Genomic DNA, 26157 nt, shown 5'->3' with positions numbered 1-26157 from the left:
TTTTTTTAAAAAAAACCATTTCTGTGGCTTTTTTAAGGTTTTTTTTTTTAATCAACTCTCTTAAGTTACTAAGTTTCCAAAAAAATCCTCTTTAAGAAACTTTTTTAACACAAATCAAAAATACTATTTTTTAATAGTTATAAACTAGGTGATATTTCAACCACTTTTGCGGCTTTTTACTATTTTTAGTAAAGTCTTAGTTTTAAAATCTCACTTTGTTAGGGGAGCTCATCTATGTGCTACATGTTAAGTTCAATATATTTTTGATAACCTAAATGAGACCCTGAGCCACTTTTGTGGCTATCTTTAGTGGCTCAATTACAAGACTGTTAATACCCATCAGCATTCTTCTATCATATCAGGCCTGGTCATTACACTCTTTGTGGTTTTTCCAAGTACGAGACTTTTCTCCTTCAGATTCAAGCCTGGTCCCAATTTCCACCTCTCAATCTCTCGCTACTTCAAGCCAGCTTCCTTCTACTCTCCCAACCCCAACCCTCCAAGCAGACTATAATTAGCTACGAACTTTTTGTCACTAGATTAGCTTCACCTTTTGCCACAAACGCGTGCTAGACTTCCGACTTTTAGTCACGCACATAATCAATAGCAACAACTCCATTCACTAGCTTGCTCCCTCCCCATCATTTATTTGGTTCAGACAAAAAATCCATGGATAGTAAGCATACGAGTTAACGGAAAAATCTTAAAGAGTCATGGTAGGGTCAGCACGCCCTTACTCAAGTTGCACCAAGAAAACAAAGACTCCAGCATTTTCTTGAGAAATAAATTGATAAGATCAACTCCATAGGAGCTGATTCAACAATAGAGCTTCATATTACAACCACAACTACCAGGTATTCAAGAATATCTAGCCACTTATACTGCTTCTGCTCCTTCGATCTTTCAGCTCAAAGCCTTTGCATCAGGCCTGTGGGGTACCTCACTCTCAGTGAGGTATAACAACATACAAGTAGCCGATACTACTAGAATGAGGCTCTGCAAACAGGAGCCATCTCAAATTTCAACTCTGTTGAGAATAACACCGTGTGCCCATGGACATGGCAACCCATTTCAGATCATTTCTGCAGCAGCACCACCACCCTCCTCAATGGCAGAACAACTAGTCTCCTTGCAACCAGAGCTTTGTCACGTTGCAATTCACACACAATCCTGCTGCATCTCTTAAACACCTCTCTGTCTCAGGGTAGTCCGCATCCATGCTTCCAGATGGGCCCTTTCGGAGGTCGATAAGAATGTGTCTTCGTCACCAAGCAAATCCGCTGCTGTTGGTAACTCCTCAAACTCATCTGTTTGCATGTTAACTTTGCATATAGGATCTTCATCATCATCAGCATCAGCATCATCATCAAGTAACACACCAAGGTGTCCATCCCTGCTTACACTACCCTTGCTTGCCAGACTCAAAAACTGTCTTAAAACAAGATCTATCTTCTCTCTCAAAATGGGAAACCGTTCACATGAAGCCGTTGCTGCATTACACTCCAGATCAACCAGAGCAAGCTCTGCGAAGTAAATAGTTTCAAACTCAATCAGTGCAGCCACAGCTCGCTGAAGTGCACAATCAAACCTCAAGAACTGCATCTGTGATTTGGCAGCTCTCAGTGCTGCTACCTGTCTTGCTGCCACTGCTTTGGCTTGTGCTTCTTCTACCTGTGTGTGACCACCCAAGGAAACAGTCTGTGGACAAAAACCTGTGTCTCCAAATGTCTTCCTCTGCCAAGAATCAATTGTCCTGTATCCTGATAGTGTGGGCTGACATGATCGGGAAGCCTGGTACCAATCACGATCTACAGAAAATCTGGGTGATTCGTGCAACCTCTGAGACCTTAACATTGTGACTCTCTGTGATTCTTCTGCAAGAACCCTACACAAGTAAACAAATGTAGAAGTTCCAGCAAGCAGACGGAAGGAAAACATTATTTTGACAGAAATACATGCAAACAGCAAGCTACCTTGGACACCTTCAAATGCTGCAATTCCATACCAGAGGTTCCAAATGAAGATGTCCGTGTGTATTTGAAAGCAGAGTTGAGATGCTTTTGAGAGCGCTGTCTCTGCATCCTCTTACTCACATTACTGGCATCTAACTTTCTAGATGGTAGACAAAACGCGAACATTGGAGGCCGCGGACACTGTTCAAGCAGCTGTTCTTTGCTTGCACTTGGCAGCAGCAGCTGAAGCTCATCGAACCGTGTTTGCCAAGTCTGAAACTGCTTCTGATACTTCTCCCATAACGGTGACTGCATTACAGTTACATACAACAGGACTTGATTGATTACGGACTGCAACATGAAAAAACAAGAGAAGAACTTCTCTATAAGGGGCCTGCCTTTGTTCGTTAGAGCAAGAAAGAAAGTTGTACTAAAGTCTACAAAAGGCCAAAATTACCTATGAGACCAAAAGGTTACATCATGTCCATGAAATAAATCATCATGGGTACTAAAAATAAAAATCAAAGAAAGTAATAACAGCTGAAATGTCAGTGTGCAGCTCTCATATCACCCTAAAATATCCCACATAGGACGCTGCAACATGGCACCCAATGTAGTAAGAGAGAGAGAGAGAGAGAGAGAGAGAATATAGAGAGAGAAGGTCAAGAAAGAGAGAAAATAGATAAAAGAGGGGAGGGGGGGGGGAAGAGAGAGAGAGAGAGAGAGAGAGAGGAGAGCAAGCCTTTTACAAGGCAGGCCGAAAAAAAAGCGCACAAACATTAACAAAAGCCTCTACCTGGAAGTATCGTATCAGAGCACTATCTTTGATAAGCCGCTTCTTGGACCAATACGCAAGTATGGCCAGCACAGCATCTTTAGATGCTATGTTCTGACACAGTTCAGCAGCCTCATCAGCGGCCACCATTTTGCCTGGCCTCAGATAGGCCACTCTTTCAAGCTTGTCCACAATTCTTTCAAATACCTCTATGCTTATTGTCTCCTCAGGGCAGTTGGCTTCTCCATTCACTTCTTCCAGCCAAGCTTCATCTTCACAGTCAGTGTCATACACACTGTGAGCACTATTCAGGGCAGCTTCAACTTCCCCTTGTGTCTGGCGAATCAAGCCACGAGGAGACCCGTGCCATAAGCTAACAGGAGGCATGCCCTCAATGCTTTCTTCAATTCGCTTCACATTAGGAATCGGGATTTGCTTAATGGATGCCGCCCGTGCATTCCGGTGGCCACACTCCTCATGCATTCGCTTGAACCGGTTCCATTGTTTCCTATCACAAAACTCTAAAGTCCAGCCATCCCCACCTTTCCACATCATCGCATGAGTATGGCGATTGACCTTACTAGTAACTGTACTCTCCAGTACTTTCTGACTGCGCATGATCCCGCCAAGCTGCACAGCAATCAACCATTCACTCCCCTTGGGTTGAAGCCCAACCGTGGCTCCAAGCTCCCTCCAGCTTCTGTCACCTTTGGTTATCAAAACATTGGCACTGCAACATGGATCAGATTGCTCAACATCAGCCCTTTCCTGCTCACTTTGACGAGGGCGGACTCTTGGGCCAGCTCTCTTCTCAACACACAGGAGCGAACCATCTCCATATGTAGCCTGCCCGTATTTTCCTGCATACCGATCTCCCATATCGAGTGTCCTGAATCCAACTTCTGCCTGCCCTGTACTTCTCCACCTTGTGTTAGACTCAAAGCTCGAGTTGCTTGAAGAACCTGAGGCATTATACACCATATCATTCACTGAATAAAATGGAGAACCTACCAATATGTTTGGACTCTCAAACTGCCGTCCACAGCTTTCTAACAAACTCTCCTTCTTGATAGCATCAGTGCTAATGTATGCAGATGAAGTTTGCATAGAGAGTCTGCCTTCCACAACTGCCTCCTCCCTCTTCAAACAAGAATCACCATTCATTACGCGATATGGAGCATCACTGAGACCATTTTCCAGCTGCCGAGCAGAGCTCTTTACCATGCCTTCCTCCTTGACTGCATCAGCCATGAAAGGTGAACTTCCGAAAACATTATTTGCATTAGATATTATGTCTGCCCTCTTCATGAGAGAATCATCTCCTGACACTTCTCGCCCCTGACACAACTCCCTTCCACCCATACTCTCCCCTAGGTATGAAACCTTTTGTAGGACATTGCTAAACAACAAACTTGAAGTCGCACATTCTGGAAATGAATCATTTACAACATGAAACAAGTTGGTCCCCTCGTCACATGCCACCTCAGCTGCGAACAAGCTCTTGTCACCTGCTAGATGAAGACACTTCTGAAGCATGGAGGTGAAACATAAACCTGTAAAGAAGTCCGGAGACTCCCAAGAATCAGTAAGGAAAGCGAACCCCCCATTTAAAATCCGATCTCTTGCATCTCCAGTGAGTCTCAAGCTGTCTGTAATGAACTTCTTCAGGGATCCATCAAAATCGCCACCATTTTGATGCAAATGAAGAACCCTGCTACCACTTTGAGGAGTGAACTTTTTGCTGAAGACCAGAGCAGTTGTAAACTGCAAACCCTGTTCAAAATAGTACTTTAATATAAACAAACTTGGAAGTAAAAGAGTGCTGCATGGGTATTCAAATGCTTCTTATTACATTGGAAATAATCCCTTGAAGGTAGTTTTTATGTTATGTTGGAGCTGGACGTAAAATTAGCAACCTTCCCGTCCTACTCCTCCCCCATCTACCTACCCCTCCCCCTGCTTTTTCCAAGATGGTACGTGTATAGCTCTCCCAGGCTCATGAGGGTTCCAAATGAGTGTCCTAAACAAGAGACATCACACATCTATCACTGCCTATGCCATAATAAAGCATATGAATAAACTGGACTAGGTCTACATATGCACATTGCAGACCAACCTTTCTTACACTAAAAAGACAGATTTGTTAAGCTTTTAGCTTAATGAAACATTGTTAAACATAATTAAAAATCTTAACAATTTAAATACTTGGGTAAACATGAGGCAAACAGTGGAAAGCTAGGCTGATTGCATTGAGACACAAGGCCTTCTTAAATAGGGTCTTAATAGTTACAAATGAAAAGGCACATCCCTTACGAAGGGTGTGAATCTTGAATGATTAGTTATGTCTTTTGAATGAGACATGTCTCTTCATAGGTGACCCATGTGACAGGGTATGACCCTTCACTGGTGTCCTTACACTTAATGAGTAATTATTGAGAGATTAAGAGAGTTAATCACAATCATGCCATTCCCTCCCACTTAAAATAAGATTCCGGCTAATTAAGGGACTTTTGATGTTGAAAGAGTTCTAGAAATATTGATAAATGTTGTTCAAGCTCTTCGTCATTTCACCATGTCATAGTCGCGTTCTTTGTCATTAGGCCATTTATGCTTGTGGTGAAGCTCACACAAAGAAATACTGAAAAAAATTCTTCTTTTGTCTTGTTGCCATGCTTTAAATGCTAAATCCCAACTTTGTGGCATTATTCTTTAATGTCTTCATCTTTGTCAGCTTCCAAATGTTGGGCTTGAAGTTGAGTTGATTATGTTGTGGTGTAGAAGAATCTCGAGGTTCAAGCAAGAATTCTCCCAATGATACCTGAATAGTATATGCTCGAGTGTTCGAGCTTGAAAGTAGTGAAGAACTCATCTAAGAAGTAATAAAAAAGTGTGAAATTCTCTCTAAAGTTGAAAATATTGTCCTCTTGCTTGGTGTCAACTGTGTCATCTCATGTGGATAAGGTTGAAACAAGTGTTATATCCGCTTTGTTAGTCTGGGCATCTTCAAAGAAGTCCACCATTGGTGACGCATCATTTTGAGATAAAGAATCCAAGGACTTTTTCGATATCATCCTGTTGTTCTTCTAAAGTCATGCTGGAAGAATCCTCAATGTTGTCATCAAATGACTCAATAAAGTTTGCCATAGATGTGTCAAGAGAGTCAACTTAGTTCCACAAATATGTTCCATGTCAGTTTGTGAAGATTATGGAGCTAGGCTTGTACTACCATGAATTGCATGAGCTTTTGCATGTTTTCCTTTTGAATTATCTCAATAGTCTTGTTGAAGGTTTCCACTTAAATGGTCTTGAGTAGCATTGGGTCATTTAGAGTATTCAAACCATCTATGTTTGCCAAGACACAATCCCGTCTTTTGTTGTTCACAAGAAGACGAAGCTGTTGTAGGGCGAGGATTGCGAGGTTCATCACATCCAAAGTCTTGTCCTCCACGATCAGATGCACCTAGTTGAAAGAATTGATAAAGTTGAAGGTTCCACATTATGGTTTTGAGTAGCATTGGGTCATTTAGGGCATTCAAATCATCTATGTTTGAAATAACAAATTATGTACAATCCCATCTTTTGTTGTTCACAAGAAGACGAAGCTGATGTAGGGCAAGGATTGCGAAGTGATGTGCAAAGTGCCATTGAAGAAAGGAAAGCCGATGCAATGGTAGATGTGACTTTTGAGTCCATGGCACGGGAAGTGAGCAAGAAGCCAAGGGAGTTGGCACTTTCCTACGTCCTCCGCAAAGGTGACATCAAAGAGGGGGAAGATGGAGAGCTGAAATTCAGAAATCCACCTCGCTTGAAGCATGGAGATCCTGCATCTCAAAGGTTGAGGTCATTTATGCAAAAGGAAGAGGTGACAGTCACCTCTCGTCATGCATCTTCTCCACAAGGCACAAAGCCTAACAGGTATATGTATGCTAGTGCTCATGGAGGGCATGAAGGTCACATGCATTCAAGACATGTATCCCATGGTAGGGATGACAGGTCTGCCACTAGAAGAGCTTTGCCTTCTGAGTTGTCTCATGGAGAGACATTGCCTTATGCAGGAAAGTCACATGCATCTGATTCTCAAGTTCGTGGAGCACATGCCACCGTGCTTCATGAAACTTCCATGAGATGGCCCATGAAGCCCATGCAGATAGGGCTGCCCCGTTGGATAAGGGGAAAAGAAAAAGAGAGGACCATGAGCCTCATGCCAGAAAGCTCAAGGAATTTAAAGCAAGTGACAAGTCTGTTAAGTTTGATGTTTTTCATGGAGAGCATGATGCTTCCAAAGTGTTAGCATTTGTGGCACAACTTGACATTGCCTTTAGCGATGAGGACTTCACTGAGAAGTCTAAAGTACGCCATGCTAGCATGTTTTTGAAGGGGACCGCTGCTCATTGGTGGATCACTGAAAAGATCACCAAAGACCCCATTTGCACCTGGAAGGAATTTAAGGACAGATTCTATGCTCAGTTTTTGCCACCAAATGCGGAGCAAACTCTCACCCAAAAGTGGGATAGACTTCAGCAAAGAGATAATGAAAGCGTGCACCAGTATGTCAACAAGTTTTGGAAAGTGTTGCTGGAGGTAACTCCTTTTATGCAAATCACTGAGGATGAAAGAAAGAGGAAGTTTCGCTCCGGATTGCAACCACCTTATCGTTCGGGCATTGAATTGCACCCGAAACATACTTTGCAACAGCTCACAACCTCTGCTCTTGCTACAGAGCAATTGGTGCTCAAAATTAAGCAGGATCAAGGCGGTCAAAGGGGAAAGACAAGGCTATCCCAAATCTGCAAAAAAGTGGACAGCCACCTAAAAAGAACTTCCGGGAGACCCACAAGGGAGGTAGAGCTGAAAATACCTCATCTAAAGATCAGGGCCCAAAGAAGAACAAATTCGGCTTGACCTCGAAGCAAAGAGAGCAATATGCCAAGGAGGAAAAATGTTTTTCTTGTGGCAGCAAAGAGCACATGTTTCGACAAGAGCCGCCTGGCTGTAGAGCACAGCCTGCTGGAGAGAACACACAACCGCCTGCAAGAGGTGATGCGAAGCCTGCTGGAGATGGAGCGCACACCAAACCTAAGCACGAGGACAAGCAGACCAAGGCTAATGTACATGCAGTTCCCGATGTGCAGGGAAACACAAATCATGATGCAAAAGAGCGGATGGTATGCAAGGCTTGGGGTCAAATCAAGGATCAGCCCGCCTTATTCATGTTTGATGATTGTGCAACCGATAACTTCATCTCTATACAAACGGAAGCTGCCTTGGGTATTGAGGTTGAGAACATGGGACCTCAAATTGAAGCCGAAGCTGCTTCTATTGGAAAAGAGGTGCAGGTTACCCCACTGATAGGGAAGTTGCGCATCCATATCCAGGGCTACCTTGATAATGAACATTTCTTAGTTGCACCATTAAATGGATGTGATGTATTGTTGGGCAAGCCATGGCATCATAGGCTTGAGCCCCGCAAAGAGTACAAGACCAACATGATTTCTTTTATGCATAAAGGCCGCATGCATTTCATTGATGCTGGCAAAGAAGGGGATTCCATCCCACTTGTATCTCACATCCAAATTAATAAAGCAATGAAAAAGAGTCTTTCTGCGTACTTGGTTTTTGTTCGTGATAGCATTGTACCAAGTCATCAAAATGTGGATGCTATGACTAATGATAGGCTGAATTTTCTTCATGCATTCAACGACTTTTGCTGATGCACTGCCAGGTGAATTACCTCCCCAAAGGCCTGAAGATCATCGCATAGATCTTGTGCCAGGTAGTTCTCCACCTAACAAACCCGCATACCGAGTGAGTGCTACACAACAAGAAGAGATCATGAAGCAGGCAAATGAGCTTTTAGAGAAAGGTTTGGTTCAGCCCAGTTCCTCACCTTATTGCTCTCTTGTGCTTCTTGTTCCAAAGAAAGACGGCTCATTCTGCATGTGTGTGGACTATAGAGCTTTAAACAAGCTAACCATCAAGAACAGATTCCCAATTCCGCGAATTGATGACATTTACTGAGACTGAGAAGTCACAAGGGCCAGTATACCAAGAGCACCCGCTAATAAAAGAATACCATTATCCTTCTTGGTTTGGGACACCGCTATAGAGATAGAGTCCTTAGCTTCTTCATCCCGCTTCTTCTTGTAACATTGGGGCTGTTTATGACCCTTCTTGCCACAGTAGTGACACTCCACATCCTTGTTTTTAGAAGATTTGTCTTTGTCTTTGTCTTTGTCTTTACCTTGGTCTTTGTCTTTACCTTTGTCGTTATCCTTGAAGTTCTTGTCAAAACTCCCTTTCCCTTTCTTCTATCGATTCTTCCCTTTATCTTGAGCAACCAAACTCCATCAAAACCACCATAGGTTCCAGTCCGCTCCTCAAAGCGAGACTCAATCTGCATAATGGAGGGGAGAACGTGACTACTAGAACAAGATGAGAAGAAGAAACAAGAGACTGAAAGAAAGCATCAAACCTCTCTAGAAGCTTGGAGAGAAGCCGAATAGCCATATCTTATGTAGAGATATCCTTGCCACATACAGAAAGCTCGTCCCGAAGATCTTTCATCTTCGTGATGAAAGCAAATAAAGATGGAAAGGTAGAAACTGAAAGATCCATAAGCTACTTTTCCCAAGCCAAAATCCGACCCGGAGACAATCTCGTAAAGATCTACAAGTGCCTTCCAAACTTCATGTGCAGCATCTGTTGTACACACATGAGAGAATAGAATCTTGACAATTCAACATCAAAAAGGAGAAAACAGGACGATCATTCACCACCCAAACATCAATCTCTGTCAGTAGAAAGGGTGGGAGGGGTGGCATTGGCCGCTATAACGAGCCAGTCCCAGAGATCCACTCCACACAGGGCCGGTTTCACCTTCGCCTTCCATAAAGTATAGTTGAATCCATCCAACTTGGCAAACTCAAAGAACATATGAAGAGCCGTCGAGGCAGCCATCACTAAAACTCGAGCTCAATCTTAAAAGAAAAACGCACACCTCAGAAGAAAGAAGTGTCCACCATAGGTACTCAGCTGCCACCAAAGCCAGAATCCACACAAGACCCCCTTTGCAAGAGATGGTGTCCACTAGAGAAGAAAACACAGCCAACCAAGGGGCTACAAACCTGAAAATACAGGCCGACCAGCTTCCACACCTCTATAGAGGAAAAACGCTAATGAGAAGATACCTGCACACTGAAAGCGATGAAGCCTAGGTGAAGATAGAGCAACCACCAGCAGCAACCGTCCAAAAAATGCAGTAACCAGAGAGAGGGCTGTGAATCTGAAAAAACGCAGAGGTGAAGAGGCTGTAGACGAGGTAGAATATGGGGCAGCGGCAGAATGCTGAACCTAGAGCGATGATAGCATGAAAGAGTGCACAGAGTGGAAGCAAGATGAGCACTAGAGTATGTTGAACTGAGAGAGCGAGAGAGAGAGAGAGAGAGAGAAAGAAAGAAAGATTTTATTAACGTCTTCCAAAAGACCGAACTCGGCCTATGAGACAAATCGGTGTACCTGTATGGGGTATCCTCTGTCATCCCAACAAAATGAAAAAGTACTGAACTAAAAAAGCTGAATCTGGGTGTGCAATAAGTACAATGAGTGGTGAAGGGGATGGAACTCTACTACTAGGAGAATGCAAAGCTATATGCATGGAGTATACAATCATGATATGCAACCTAGCTAGCTCCATCCTGTACCATACTGGGGGGGGGGGGGGAGAGAGAGAGAGAGAGAGAGAGAGAGAGAGAGAGAGAGAGAGAGATGAAGCTAATAAGCTGAATATACTGCAATGACAACAATCCCAAGCAAGAGACAAACTAGTCTCATAAGTGAAGGATACAAAAGTTGAGAGTGTGTCAACACATGAACCACGCATCAATGAATGAAAGGAAAGAGGCCAGCCCGCCTATAAATAGGTAAGATGGGGCTGGCCGATTGGACCATAAGAGCTGGCCGACTGGAGCAGACTCAGGGGAAAAATGGGAGAAAAATACGAGTGGCCAACCCACAACCAAGGGCCAAAAAAGGGATCAAATATGGGCGAATACATGCGCAGAATATGGGGATGAATATGCTAGCATAGGCCACTCTAATACCAAGTGTTACAACCCCACGAATCTCCTAAACACGAAACACAAGTGATTAGTACAAACCCCCTAAGAGGGGTGCAGGCTAGCTCACCTCGCAACCATAGGTTCTATGTAACCAACCTCCTACTTTGTTCTTCAAATTGATCATTGTCTTCCTTAAAACTGTTACATATGTGAGTTGGTAATTATCAATAACTCATGGAGCATGAATTGTAATTTGTATATCTTTTGAGTAGCTAATTAAACTAGAATGCTCATTTCTATTTACAGGTGACCATTGGCCATAACACCCAAAGTTTTTAGTTGGGTGGTGACCGGATGACTAGTTTAGCACTCCAGTGGTCAAATTGACCAAAACGCCCAAATGAGTGATGAGTGGTTTCGAAGGGGGAACCAAATGCTCAAATCATTTGAACAAGCCATGAACAAGTGAATCTTCACAACGAAGCCTTCTTGGACCTAAAGCATGCAACTCCTAGAATCTAGGAGAGTTGCTATTTTTGGCAGACTATGATGGAAATTTCGTTCGAGTCATAACCTCCATATTTTTGCAAGGATCAAGGGTTACTAAAGCACCTTGGTCAAATTCTTTGAGTTGGAATATTTTTAGCATAGAAGGTTATGGAAGAATCACCTCTTAATTTAAGACATGTGGCATCTAGAATGAGACAAGTGTCCCTACACTTGTCAATTTAGCTTCACACTTGTCAATTAAAGTAGCCACTTGTCATTTGGCGCTTACTCTTTCCATTCTACAGCATTGAAGCCTCAAACCTATAAATTGGAGCACTCCCTCCTCATTTGGATACACATCTATTGTAAAGATTCAAGCACTTTGTGCCCATGGTTTGATTCAATAAATTCGTGCAAAGGGGGAGGGGCTTGTTCCCCTCTCAATGAGGTCTTCTCTTTTCTCTGAATCCTACTTTCTTTCATTATTTGTGATTGTTGATTAAGTGGGTTTGATACAAGTAGTTCTTCATTTTTTGTCACTTTCACTTGCCCCTTCGTTACATTCTATGTCCAAACCAAGGGGCGAAGGTCAGATTCCCACATATCCATGCTAATCCTTCAACTACCGATCAATCCATCTGGCCGACTATTGTCAGGGCTAGGTCTAGCGGACATAAAACTCATTAGATCCTCCACCGACCTAAGGCATCTCGCCGACTCCATCTGTGTCCACATTAAGCTTCTTCTTGAGCCTATCTGAGCCTCGCAAATGTGTCACCATTTTGGGCATCTCCAAAATTCATGTGTGTGGATGGACTCTAGATGTCCAAAAGATCAAGAATGTACAAGCTTTGGGAATGGGAGATTATCTGGTACAAAGGACCAAGTGTTCATAGCATGGTCCAAACACTCGAGACGGTTTCTTGGACACAGAAATGGACTTTGGAGCTCAAGTGTCAAGTATGTATAGCAAACACTTGAGGATTTGGAAGGGATCGAGCAATGAAACAGGTTTCTACATGGTGCTTACATGTATTTCTCATGTGGTGAAACACAAAGAGATCAGCTCTTAAATTTTAGGAGAAGTTGCTATTTTTGGCAATCTCCGATGGAATTTCCGTTCGCGTCATTACCTCTGGAATTCGGCAAAGATTGAGGATTGCCAGAGCACCATTGTGAAATTAGCTATCATCTCGAATATTTTTAGAGCTAAAGATTGTAGAATTTTTTGGATTTGGATTTAGGGCATGTGGAAGATAAGAGGATAAAAGTGAGACAAGTGTCCTCACACTTGTTAATTCAGCTCTACATGGCATTGCAGCATTTTCTTGCTTATTTAAATATGAGAGAGTTACCTCTTGGGCGAGTTTGAGCTTCAAGCAAGTTTTTGGAGGCTGAAAACTTTGATTTTTCACCATTTCTCTTCACTTCTATGCCTAGCTTGAGGAAGATGATTTTCACTACTTTACACCATCTTGCACACCTCGGATGGCTGTTTTTCACCAAAACAGTCCTAAAGCTTGCTGAAATATCTGGTTTTATGCATTATACAGCTGTTTTACAAGTTTTGGCGCTCATGGATGCGACATACAAGCTGTTATACTAGTTTATGTGCTCATGGATGAGCCACGTGCTGGTTTACAGGTTTATGAGCTCATGAATGAGCCATATGGGCTGGTTTACAGGTTTATGAGCTCATGATTGAGCCATATGGGCTGGTTTACAGGTTTATGCGCATATGGAAGAGCCATCTAGGCTGTTATACATGTTTGTGCACCTATGGAAGGACCCATATTGGATGAAGGACAGGTTTATAGTTGTATATGGATAATCCGGCATCTCCCATGGGAAGAGTAAGACCCTCAAAGCTTGTACATGTTATTTTTCTCCTGGGATAATGAAATACTCCGAGGAGGCGGGGGGGGGGGGGGGGGGTCGGCCCATTCCGGCCTCTATGCGGTATTATATGAGCAATTTTTATTTTCAGCTTTGTGGATTGTTTAATGGCTGTGATTAAATGCCGAAATGTTTAATTATGCTCATGGTCAAGCGATGCACATGCACTCCCGCGCTTTCCACACGAGTTTCATTGGTATTAGAGCATAAGGGTTTCTCTCATTCTTATGTAAGAACGATCTTATTAAGGTGCATACTATGGCCATTGGTAGGATTATACATTGTAGTATGAGGCATAATGGGAAGTGAACATTATGGTTTCTTGGAGTCCGTGAGGCGTCTATCTTCTATCTTTGTATTATGGAAGTTGCTTCTCACAGGAGCCAGTGAAGGTCATTGGGATATAAGAAAAACTGGGAGTAAAGCTGACTTGGAAGCACCAGGTATCACTGCCTTCACGGTGTTTCGCCCTGCCAAGTGTTAGTACGAGCGTGCCTGTTGTTGCACGGTCCCAGGAGACCTGTGAGGGACAAGTGTTCACCCAGTGAAGGTGGAAGACTGCCTGTGATTTGGTCTACTCTGACAATCGATTCTTCATCGACAAAAATCTTATTGTTTTTCAGTTGTATTCACTCCATGTTATGGAGAAATCTGGCCTTGGGGCCCGTGAACACTTGTACATATAAATACTCCAAGAAATACAAACTCTATTGAGGGGGAGAGTCTGCCCTTTCCGGCCCCAGTGATGGTATCAAGTGTTCTTTGTCAATTTCCATCTTAATGTTGCAAGTATTGTCCATTGTTTGTATTAGTTAAGTGATCTAAAAATGTATATTTTATCTTCCGATTTGTAGGCCTCTTGTAGAAAGCAGTTATATTCGTTGGATTTGGAAATTGAATCTGATACTAGCCCGATGAGAGATTCTTGTGGGTCATCCCCATGGTGTGGATCTCATGCCTCGACATCTTGGACTTGGAATTCTACATCGGCATATTTGTTTGCTTTTGTATTCATTGATGTATTGATCTTGACTTGCGAGCCCGTGGATTGTTCCTGAATAAATTCCTAAAAGGGGGCGGGACTTGTTCCTCACTCAATTTGTGTGAACTGTACAAAGTTTGTGATATGCAGCGGAAGTCTTTGTATGGGTTGATCCTGTCACACAATATGCTCACACCGTCTTCTGTATCCTGAGTTTCGTGAGTTTAGCAATCCATTTCAATTACTTCAAACTTTAAAGAGTTGAGAGAGAGATATGAACATTGTACACCAGATTGGGTCCCGAATTACCCACTGAAGGGCCCCCTATCCCGATAACGAGATAGTATTTGCTTTATTACTTTAGAGAGAATGACTTTGGACTGTAGATAAGCCAAACGCAAGATCTCGGAGGATCGGAGTATGGCTAATCTATACACTGCTGTAGAAACACCTCAATGACTTGATCTTGAGCCTATGCACTCCTCCCAAGGGCATGAGGAAGGGCTGCACACCTGAGGCTCAAAGAAGAAGAAGGTGGACTGTTCTACACACTGTTAGAATGCTGAAAACACATATGAATGCTGAGTTACCTTCACCAGATGACTGCTGAATGTGTTGATGATGCAGAGAATGCTGGATACTGATGCAAACAGCAGATTCAGGGCTGGAAACTGCTGTGGACTGAATCTTCAGGGCTGGAAACTGCTGTGGACAGAAACGATGAAGAGTAGGGGTGCTGAGGAGCTGAAACGCAGACCTGTAGGGCTGCTGGACTGCAAAACACAGGTATCTGGAGCTGCTGGACAGAAACGCAGCACTGCTGCCCTGCTGAATCAGAAAACGCAGGAGAAAACAGGCTGAAATCTGGCGTAGAACTCTACTGTACTGTGGGCTGAACTATGGGCATGAACTGATGCTGAATCTGGGCTGATTAGAGGCTGAGGACAAACACCTAGGGCTGGACTGAAGCTATGGTTCTCAAGGGCTGGAGAAGAAAGCTTATGGGCACTAGGGCATGGATTAGTCTTATGCTGAGAGCAAGAGAGAGAGGAGAGCTCTTAGCACAATGAAGACTGAATGAGCAAAAGAGGCTCTAGGCAAGCCTATTTATACTAACTGGAGGTTGGTCATTTAATAAAGTTAATATTTATAAATGCCCAATAATGCAAATAATGATAAATAAATACTAATAAATATGGAAAAAATACCAGATAAATCCCAGTAAATTCCCTAAGGCTTTGGGGATGTTCTAAATGATGCACAGGCATATGTATGCATATTATGCAAGATGCAGAGTGCTTTCTGATGCAAACCCTAAGGCTTCTACTGACTCTACATGCATGAATGATTCTCTCCAAGTGGGTTAAGGAACTTGACTGACTGACTGACCCACTAAGGCTGAGGAATGACCTACGTAGCTCGTGCCTGACTTATCCTGGACTGAGGATGTACAATGGGGTCACGGCGTACGACAATTATCATCCTATTGGGTTCTAAAACTGTACAAATGCTGCACTTCTGATGATGAGCCATCTTGTCACCATGCACTTAGTGCAGAGTGCATGTGACATTCCCTCCTGATTAGCTTGGCGGCAGGTTCATGGCTTCCAAGTAGTCCGCCAATAACTGGGGGTACTCCTGGAAGAACTCCTCGTCGAGCCATACGGCTTCGTGGGTGCCTCGATCTCGGAACTTCGTATAGAACTGACGAATCCGTCGACCGGAACCATGCTTCCATCGATGAAGAAGGATCTGCTCAGGCTCAATAACTTCTGCCTCGTCTACCACGTCTGGCTGCTGTTCATCTGAAACATCAAACACTTCTGGACCAACATATGGTTTTAGCCAAGAAACATGGAAAACATCATGCATTGTCCAACTGGCAGGCAACTTTAACTTCATTGAGACATCACTTATCTTCTTAACTATTGGAAAAGGGCCAAAACTACGGAATGAAAGCTTGGGACAACGTTTGCCCACTTGTTTCAATCTCTGCTTCATGATACGCAAATAGACCCAATCCCCTTCCTTGAAGTGGACATCTCGTCTAGATTTATTTGCCTGTCTGCTATATGCTTCCTGAGCTTTGGTCAAGCGGTCTTTGAGTGACTCAATGATCTCGGAAAATGCTTCCGTGGTTTTATTAGCCTCTAAAGATGGAGACACCATTCTCGTCAAAAGAGAAGAAAAACGGCGACCAAAGGCTGCTTCATATGGAGTCCGTCCGACACTGGATGAATGCATGTCGTTCAAGATAGCTTGGACCAACGGAAGATAGTGCTCCCATTTGGACTGCTGGTCATGACAATATGACTTGAGGACATCAAAGGCCAACTGATTATAAATTTCTATCTGGCCATCTGTCTGGGGATGGAATGCACTAGACAACTGCAACTTAGTTCCAAAGTTTTCAAATAATGCCCTCCAGAAATGCGAGGTAAACTTGGAATCTCTATCTGATGTTATGGTGCTAGGCAAACCACATATTGGATACCAATGCTTGAGAAACAGACGGGCTACGTCCTCGGCTGTGGCCGTATGCTTGCATGGGATGAGCATGCAGAACTTACTAAAGCGATCCACAATGGTAAAACACTGAGTGTTACGGGATCCAGTGGATGCTGGTAGAGGCCCTACAAAGTCCATAGATATGTCGATGAAAGGTCCGTCGGAGATAGGCAAAGGTTGAAGTAAACCTGCCTTCTTTGTATGGGGAACCTTGACTTTTTGACAAATCTTACAGGCTTGTACATGTGCATAGACATCACACCTCATCTTTGGCCAATAAAAGGACCGTTCTAATTTCTCGAGGGTACTGTTGATACCCCTATGTCCTCCAACTAAGGAGTCATGGGCATCGTGGAGAAGAGCGGAACGCTTTTCCCGAGTAACACAGAGACGGTTCTTGTAGAACAACCAACCGTTCTGTACTGAATAGTGGCCAGGCTCAGAAGTGAGGGCCAAACTATACTGAGTACCAAACTCAGGGGAGTCGACATATTGGTCTTTCATACTATCCAAGTCCTTCCCCGTGATTTCGAGAATGGTAGCTTCTTGGACTGCCTGGATGCTAGACTTTCGACTGAGAGCATCTGCTACTGGGTTATGCTTACCAGGGATGTATTCAATCATACCTCCAAACTGTTGGAAGATTTGACTCCACCTGGCCTGTCGATCACTCCACTGGGCACTTGGCATAGTCTGAAGCCACTTAAGTGCTTGGTGGTCTGTTTTCACTGTGAAAGCCTGTCCATAAAGAAAAGGCTTCCAATGTTTAAGCGCTGTGATCACACCCAAAAGCTCTTTGTCATATACCGAATAATTCTTTTCGGCGACATCCAACTTTCTGCTGTAATAAGCCACGGGTCTATTGTCCTGCTAGAGGACTGCACCTATGGCTACATTGCTGGCATCGGTGATGACCTCGAAAGGTTCGTCCCATGATGCTAACTTTAATACAGGTGCTTCTGAGGCAGCTTTCTGGAGTGCACGGAATGCATCAAGTGCCTTACCTGTAACTGAGACTTTCTGCTTGCGAGTCTTCACCCCCTTGAGCAAGTCGGTAAGAGGTGCTGCAAGGTTGGAAAACTGATGGACATGTGTGCTATAGGCCTGACAAAGACCTACGAATGAACGGATTTCTTGGACTGTCTTAGGAATATCCCAATCTAAGATCTCTTGAATCTTTGAGGGGTCCAGTCTAATCCCATCGGAACCGATGATGTAGCCCAAATACTGCACTTCCTTAACACCAAAGATAGACTTTTTGGCATTTATGTAGAGCTGGTTATCTCGCAAAAGTTGCAAGACTTTCTCCACATCTTTCTCATGCTGCTCCGCAGTGGCTGAGAAGACTAGTATGTCATCAAGGAATATGAAAACACACTTCCCAATATGGACTGCAAAAATCCTAGACATCATCTTATTGAACGTTGCGGGTGCATTTGTAAGCCCAAAAGGCATGACTACGAACTCGTAGTGACCACGCTCTGTCCTGAAAGCTGTTTTTGGAATGTCAGCTTCAAAAATGCGGACCTGATGGTAACCACTCTTGAGGTCGATCTTAGTGAAAAACTTAGCACCGTCTAAACGCTCCAAAATGTACTCTATCCTGGGCATAGGAAACTTATTCTTGATAGTGAGTTTGTTTAATGCCCTGTAGTCTACACAAAGGCGTGCAGACTTGTCCTTCTTTTGGACAAATAGGATAGGTGCAGCAAATGGGGAGGAAGAAGGCTGAATGAATCCGGCTCGGAGAAGCTCAGATAACTGCTTTTCCAACTCGCCCTCTAAAGTCTTGGAAAGACGATAGGGAAACCTGCTAGGAGGGTCTGATCCAGGGACCAAATCAATGTGATGGTCCTCAAGGCGAGAGGGTGGGAGACTGGGCGGGAGATCGTCTGTCACGACCCTGTGTTTTTCTCTGGACAATATGCAGGTGTGCACGGGGACATGGTGGACAGTGTGAATGGCATCAGGTTGGAGTTAAAGATGGAAGCCCATGTGTGGATAACCCCATGTGTGAAAGGGGACAAAGAGACATTAATTAAAAAGGTTTTATAACCTTTGGTGGGGCAAAATTAAAGTTATGAAGGTTTCAAAGCCTTGAGAGACCCCAAGGCAATTTTTAGAGACTACTCCACTTTTGGAGGCTCTGGTCTCTCTCTTGCTTCTCTCTCTTGCTTTTTGGGAGGCGTGCAACTTCTCATAGCGTGGAAGGGAGGAGAAGTGGGTCGACTGCATGTTGGCTGCTGGTTGTGGGCTGCGCACATAAGAGCTCGTGCAGATCTGTACGACTACTCTACAGGTACAGTGTACGGCTGTTGCTGCACGTACAGTGCATGGTTGCTACAGGTACAGGCAGCGCATATCAAGCTGCTGCTGGTACAGGCGGCGCAGGTCAGGCAGCTGCAGTTGCACATTCAGGCGGCGCAGGCAGGTGTACGACTGCAAGTACAGCTGTACGATTGCAGGTACAGCTGTACGACTGCATGCACAGGTGTACGGATAGGTACAGTTGGTACAGGCGGCTGCTGTACGACAGCTAATACAGGTGGCAGTTGCACACTATTGGGTACGGGTGGCTGCTGATGTTGACCTGTTCGGAAAGGTGGCTGCAGGCGTGTGCTTTTTGGAGGACACTGTGTTTCTACAGAAAGCAAGGGCTGTTTTTCCATGAACATAGACATCATGTCGATGGCGTTCATCTGATGGAACTTTCAGCTTCTATTTGCTTTGGATTCGGGACTGTTTTGGGACAGTTTATGGGCTGTTTTTGTTTGGTCGCAAATTCAGCTATGTGCTTGGGTTTTTGACTGCAAGTACAGGTCATTTGGTTATGTTTCTTGGCATGGGAGTGATGCAAGCTCGCATGGCTGCGTGCTCATGGAGCAGATTGTTTTCTCTTGCTAGAAAGGAGCAGTGGGACCTACAGTTATGGGCATCTCTATGTTGCCAGATGTTTCATGAGGGAACAGGTAACTAGATGTATGGAAACAGGACAGAAGTTTTAAAGGGAAACAGGCCTAAGGGTTTCATGTGGAAACAGGTCGTAGGTTTTCTCGACGAGACATGTGTTTGGGTTTCTCCAGGAGATAGGTCACATGCAGGCAGAAGGTACAGGAGTAGACACATGTTTGGTACAGCCTTGTTACTGATATGACAGGGGACAGGGAATCCATGACAGAGATGGATAGTACCCTTGGAAGGTAGAAAGGGTTTGTACAGGTGTGTCAACTGTATGCTATGCTATGCTGTGATGCGAGTTCTCTTTTGAGAGACAGTTTGGGAGTCTGTGTTGTGATGTAGGAGCACTGGATGTGTCAGGGTGTGATGCTGTTCATAGTGTGAGAGGCTATGGATGGTTGTGGGTGGCCGGAGTCTTGGTCGAACTCTAACCAAAAGTGAGGTTATGACAACATTAACCCATGTTTCACTTATATAGTGCACACATTGCTAATATAGTGCCACATTGCTATTGTAAATAACCATCCTATTATATAAATAGCCAATACACATGGTTTTATTAATAACCTTAGCCGCTCGTATCAGCCCACTTTCTCCTAATCCAAAGGTTTCCCTAACCTTGCTAGATTAGGCCACTAATCTCGAGAATTAGCACTAGGTGCGTAATGTTGGGTATTTGGAGCTTCGTATGTGTGAACTAGCCCTTGTATGTGTTTGTGTCCATGTGTGTGTGAATCCACTCTTATGAGTGGAAAGGATAAGAGTGCCACATGTCACTAGTGTGTTTGTGTTGACATGTCATGTGTATGTGTCAAAAGATAAGGCTACTCTAAAGCCTACAAAAGGCATTGTACTTGATGAACTTCAACACATCTAATCCATCTATCATGGAGTCATGCAAAATCATTGACTTTGTACTCTCCCACCCTCTCTGTCTGCACAATTCTCTCTCTCTCTCTCTCTCTCTCTCTCTCTCTCTCATGGCCACCTTCCATTCTCCATGACCCATCATTGGTATCACTCCTAGGTTCCTCATTTCCTTGTGCCATGCGAATCTAACTGCTCACGGAGCTGTGCTGAGCTGAGCCCTCCCAACCGGCGAAGAAGGCGCGGAGGTGAAGAGGTGCAGGCTTTTAAAAAAAACCATGGTTGCCAGTAAGACCTAAGGAAGCAAGCTAAACCCGGCACTTGGGTGGCTTAGTCAAGGTCTTTGCCCCCCCCACCCCCCACCCCCCCCCACGCCTGGCGCACAGTTCGCCCAGCCAACCAAGTAAGCGGCTCAGCTCAGCCCCGACGGTGGGGCTATCATGAGCTCTGCTAGAAGTGGTGGCACAAAGGGGCGGTGGCAGCTGGCCGCCCGCATAGCAGTATGTCCTCTGCACCCACATGTTCGCCTGCACAGCCTCTTCGTTCTTTGCCCACTGCGCTTTGTTCCCACCTGCTCTTCACACAGCCTCTTTGCCCGCGCCCTGTCTCAGAGGTACCTACAGTAGCCTTCCCTGCATGCCATCAACACTAGCCTTTGAGCTGTCTCTACTTCAACATCATGGCTCTATCACTGGAAACAATTGACAGATTTTCTGGCGCCAGGTTTCCTACCTGACAAGCCAAGATGCAGCTCCTGCTTATGCGAGAGGGAGTATGCATACAATACTCTCTCTCTCTCTCTCTCCTTTCTACAGTCATGGCCACCTTCCATTCTCCATGACCTATCACATAACACAACCAAACTCGGATACAAGGCTCCATGGTATGTCGGGTGGGGACCAGAAGAGATCTGAATGCAAGATAAAGGCCTAAACAAATGAGTTCCAGACTAGGGAACCTGCAACTCATTGGTATATAAGGAGGAGAGGATCGTAATCATTATGCATGCTAGATCATTTTGTTCTTTCTTAGTGATAAATCAAGCTCACACTTCATTAGTTGGCTAATCCTTCACTAATTATGATTATGGTTTGCTACAGGGGAGAATATCACATCCTGCTTGAGCTTCGCTTAGAAAGAGCCTATTACTTGCAGACAGATTTGGGGGGATTTAAGCAAAGTGCTCTGCCCAACTTGACAGTGAAAGCATAGACTTGCCTCAACTAGCTACTAAACAAACTTTGTAAGCTTTATGGGGTCAACGTATGATTGAGTCAGCCAGGAAAGTGACTCATTCTGGTGAGCAGACGCAAAACGTCTACACTCGATAAAAGGTACAACATCTGAACAAACCAGAGGGTAAGGCAGCCTCAATCAGCTACTTGCAAACAGTACAGGATTCCTATTCACAATTCCCATAAATAAGCTACCCTTTTTTTGGGCTTTTTAATCTTCTTCTGTTTCCCCGAGTTTTGCTAGTTCATGAATGTAGCTAAAGTGCCTAACTTGTCAAACAGTTGACAAAGAATTGTTTAACACTGGCTACATGGATTAAGAAAAAGTGAAAGATCATGTAACAGTGTAATGGCTTGTAGTAGTATGTGTTACCAGGTGATTGGAGAACTTTACTGAAGGAACTGGAGCAGATTGCTCCGCATAACCAACACATGCCACAAAAGCACTCCACTCTTTCATCAGCTTTTGAAAAATGCCATTTCCTGTGCGCCAATATTTAGACATGGGAAAAAGAGCAAGATAAGAAGAAAAATCTGCTTCGGCACCAGCACATGACCTCAACTTGACCCACTTTACAGACTTCCTTTCACATGAGATGCCCCCTTTCTGGGGACAAGCAAGCAGCTGGAATTGCTGAACAACCACTGTGAGCTGTGCACCTCTTTCACAAAGAATGGCAATAACGTAAGGTTTGATAAAATAACAAACAAATATATTGAGCACTTGTCTGAATGTCATTTGGCCTACGCAATGTCCTTCTGATATCAGCTGCCTTAGATGCTGTATGAGTAAATCATCAGCTTGAGCAGGCAAAATAGCAGGTAGATCCCCAACCCATTGCTCCCTCCTCGACAGAACAATCCAAAGTTCATGCAAGACTCTACCTTGCCAATGTCGATGACACCTCTGGCACAACAATGGCAATGCTTTGATGATTGTCATGAGTAGCAGGACAATACTTGCTAAGTCCTGGGTTGAGCCCTTCAAAGAAAACCTTCCTTCAAAACAATCACCATTACACAGCCCTACAGCTTGCAAGATGTTAAAAAGCTGCCAAGTGAACAGATCAAGAACCATATCTGGTCTCAGGAGATAAATAGTAGAGTGAAAAGCTCCCAAAAGGTTTTGTAGAAATACTTTGCTGGTGAGTTTCGGATCAGAACTACTAGATTGTTGTACAGCCAAATCATGGGCACCCTGACATTTGATGGAGATGGCTTCCACTGTTGAAGGTATCCCTGAACTTGACTTATTCAATGTGCAACTAAAGCTTTTCAGAGACCTCATATCAGAAGATAACTTCCTGATTTTGCAACCCGCGTTAATCTTGCAACTTACTGAAGCTTCCTCACTTGGAGTGTGAGGGCAAATAATCTGATGAATCTTACCAGCCAAATTCAGAGCCTTCAAGTACTCAGAGAAAATCTCTTCACCAGGCTGCTTCGTTTCTGAAGCTAAATTGGGGACTTGGTCACCTGAAACATTCACAATCCCACTAACCCCTTCAGTTGCAAAAGGCTGGCTGAGCAGTTTGTCTGATGATAGAAATCCCTGCAACCTTTTACTCACCTTCTGTGACTGTTCTCGCTGATGCTGTCCTCTGGTACCATCTGCAACCTTCTTCCCGGCAGGAGTGGACTCCCCACCCCCCACCGATTCTCTTACATCCACTTTTTTGCTGAGCCCAGCAGCCTGAAGTTCCACTTTGACTGCAGTAGGCATTCTGCCTAAAGCTTTGCTGGCTAACTTGCAAGTGTGATTATTTATGACATCTATTTTCCTGTGGGGCAAAAGCACTGCATCTCCTTGCTGAGGTAGTCCGGCTGGTTCAGCCGTCATTTGTATAGATAAATCTTTCCTAACATTTTGCCTGTGATCCTCTTCATAGGATCCGCCTACTGCTCCTATCTTGTCACTTGCTGCGTCTGCCACAAGAGTAGTGTGAGCCAAGCTTATTAGCTTGTGTTTTCTTCCTGCTCCTTTGGTGCGCTGCCTATTGGCATGGTGGGCTGAAATTTCCACATCCCCATCCGTCCCAGCATTTAGTGAATCCAACAAAGATACAGCTCCTTCCTGAGATACCAGGGCACAGCTACCTAGTTTTTTCAGAGACTGTCGATTCCTTTTTTTAGGGTGTGTCGCAGCAATAATGGCACCATCTTCAAGTGCGCGACCCACAGTTCCAATGACCCCATGACCCTGTGAATCTAGCTGAGCTGCTTGTCTCTTGTGCTGAAAAAAGGTTGAACTAGCCTGTTTGTGCTTTCTCCTTTTCCTTGATCTTTCCTGCCACGGTTGTCCTGTGGCACTCACGCTTTGAACAGTACCTTCAATTCTAGCATCTCGATTTTTCTGCCTCCTTACATACACACATGCTGTTTTGGCCCTATCAGCTTCATCCCCATCAGTTCCACCCTCACCTTGGATGAGAATTCCTTCCCTAGTAGAGAGCGTATCCTCGTGTTTCCGGAGAGTTAACTTAGCATCCTTATGAGCTTTCAATGCTGCGACTTCATTCCTAGGAGTTGTCTCCAGCTTCACTCTGGCAGAAAAAGCCTTGACTGCACTCGGACCTACTGAAGCTGGGGTGTCTTTTAAGGACCCACTGGCAACCTTTTTTTGGGGTGAAACAGCAGACATGATTGCTCCATTGCTTAATCTCTTGTGGTGAACATCTCCAAAAAGATTCGTGGAGGGTACAGCTGACAGTAACAAATCATCCCCATGTGCACAGCCATTCTTTCTTTCCTCACTTTCCTGGACAGTCCCACCTGATTGTGCTGATCCTGGTTCAGGGGACGCCTCAAATCTAATCTTCTCACTTAATAGATGCAACCACTCCTCCTCACCATCATCATACGAAACTTTGTGCTTCTTTCGAGTGGCATCATATGACCTAACTAATCCATGGTACCATGCAGAATCTAGAGGCCAAAAAACTTCTATTCTCCTCCCAACCATTTGCATAGAATCTGCTGAAAGAAGGACATTCTCTTTGGATTCTTTGCTGGATTGTCGCCGAGGTCGCAAGACTCTTCCGTCAGGAGTGTTCTGCTTGTTATCATTTGCCAACTGTGGGACTGAATCCAAAACGTTGGCCACCCGCAACAGGGAGGAAGGACTACCCACTAAATCTGCATTGTCAAGGTGGGTAGCTTGGGAACTTGACGTGGTCCTGTCCTCAACTTCCAAATCAACATGAAGCTTAAGGCCCTTGCACTTTCTGAGGCCATCTTCCCTGCAGGATTTCCATTTCTCATCTTGTGCTGTGGGTTCCAGGGCTTTTTGAGGGGCTCCTATGCCAGCTTCTGCTCCAGCTACATGGGTTTGACTCGTAAGAGACTGTAGCTCCACGGCAGATGAGCTCAGATCATGGAGTGTTACACCTATATTGGAAACCCTTTCTTTCCTGCTTGATGCAGAAGCCAGCCTTCTCCTCTTTGATGATCCAAGACCATAGCGGCTTAGCACACTCTTTCTCTTCCGAGCCTTCTTCTTTGCTTTGATCTTTCCGGAGCTGGCAGGAGATGTGCTGTCTAAAATAGGGTGTTGCGACATACCTTGCTGTTGTGAGTCGGCCGAGGGTCTTGCCATCGAGGTCAATGAATGTGAAACACGCATCTTTGGTCCGTACATGTACGACCTCGCAAACTTGCAGCCCAAGCAACGAGACCAAAAGCCCAGCTCCGCCACCGTCTGAAGGAGAGCAGGTTCATCTTCAGGAGAATGGGCTATGATGGGTCGGAAACATGTTATGCAAGCTGCAAATCGGTAGGAAAGAAGACTATGCAGCCATGGCGGCACGTGCAGGACCCAAAGAAGACCCAGCACAGAAATCGAGCTTATCGGCAGGACCCAATACAGAAATTGAGCTAAACAGCAGAGACATCGAATTTGTCTGCAGCAGATATCGGGCAAAGCTGGATAACCAGACGCGAAGTCCTGCAAAATCGAACAGCCCAACAAGGAAAATGGAAAATCAGGTGCAACGAAAGGAATAAGGGATTACGCAGTCGGTAGAGTCTATTTTGAACATTAGGAGAGAAGTGGGTCGATGGAGGGTAGAGAAAAAAATGAGGCGTTCGGCTGTCTCACCTCCTCCGTCCGATCTCGCCGCTCCCAGACACCCAGCGAGGGCCACCCTCTTTTTCCCGCCTGTTTGCTTTACACAGGGGACCTGCCTCAGCCCTAATCCTCCTGCCTTGAAGCCCGCCTATGAAGCGTACACACTTACGTATTTGGGCGGCCACCCGGTTCACAAAAATTATGGGCATGGACATCTATGACTACGTTCAGACAATGCAGCGGTCATGTTTGGCCACCCGGTTCACAAAAATTATGGGCATGGACATCTATGACTACGTTCAGACAATGCAGCGGTCATGTTTAGTTAAACATGACACACCAGATGGATTTAACCCAGCCAGCACACCTGCA

General features: G+C 44.6%; 1 protein-coding gene across 13 annotated transcripts; it reads right to left on the bottom strand.

The window, feature by feature from the left end:
- Window positions 1-770: 770 nt before the first annotated feature.
- LOC147606336 (uncharacterized) lies at window positions 771-25948 on the bottom strand. 13 transcript variants are annotated; one of them, XM_086792068.1, is made up of 5 exons: window positions 25816-25948; window positions 22093-25662; window positions 2749-4500; window positions 1974-2303; window positions 771-1885 (listed from the first exon to the last, which is right to left on the bottom strand). In XM_086792068.1, the coding sequence occupies exons 2-5, from the start codon at window positions 25354-25356 to the stop codon at window positions 1802-1804; spliced, it is 5430 nt and encodes a 1809-aa protein (XP_086648194.1). In that variant the 5' UTR covers window positions 25357-25662; window positions 25816-25948; the 3' UTR covers window positions 771-1801. The 13 variants fall into 13 exon arrangements, with proteins under 13 accessions (XP_086648194.1, XP_086648197.1, XP_086648199.1 ...); XM_086792071.1 differs by having other exon boundaries at window positions 771-1874; XM_086792073.1 differs by having other exon boundaries at window positions 2006-2303.
- Between the last annotated feature and the right edge of the window lie 209 nt (window positions 25949-26157).

Source organism: Cibotium barometz, chromosome 57 (genome assembly GCF_041138505.1).
Source record: "Cibotium barometz isolate CiBa-2024 chromosome 57, ASM4113850v1, whole genome shotgun sequence".
Taxonomy (NCBI): domain Eukaryota; kingdom Viridiplantae; phylum Streptophyta; class Polypodiopsida; order Cyatheales; family Cibotiaceae; genus Cibotium; species Cibotium barometz.
This window is presented reverse-complemented; position numbering and strand designations above follow the sequence as displayed.

Excerpts from the sequence above, each read along its gene's own strand:
- LOC147606336 (XM_086792063.1), bottom strand. The coding sequence starts at position 25,356 with ATGTACGGACCAAAGATGCGTGTTTCACATTCATTGACCTCGATGGCA. Across the intron at positions 4,501-22,092 it reads TAAAGTTCTCCAATCACCTG|GGTTTGCAGTTTACAACTGC; the intron begins GTAACACATACT and ends TATTTTGAACAG. Across the intron at positions 2,304-2,748 it reads CTCTGATACGATACTTCCAG|TCCGTAATCAATCAAGTCCT; the intron begins GTAGAGGCTTTT and ends TTCATGTTGCAG.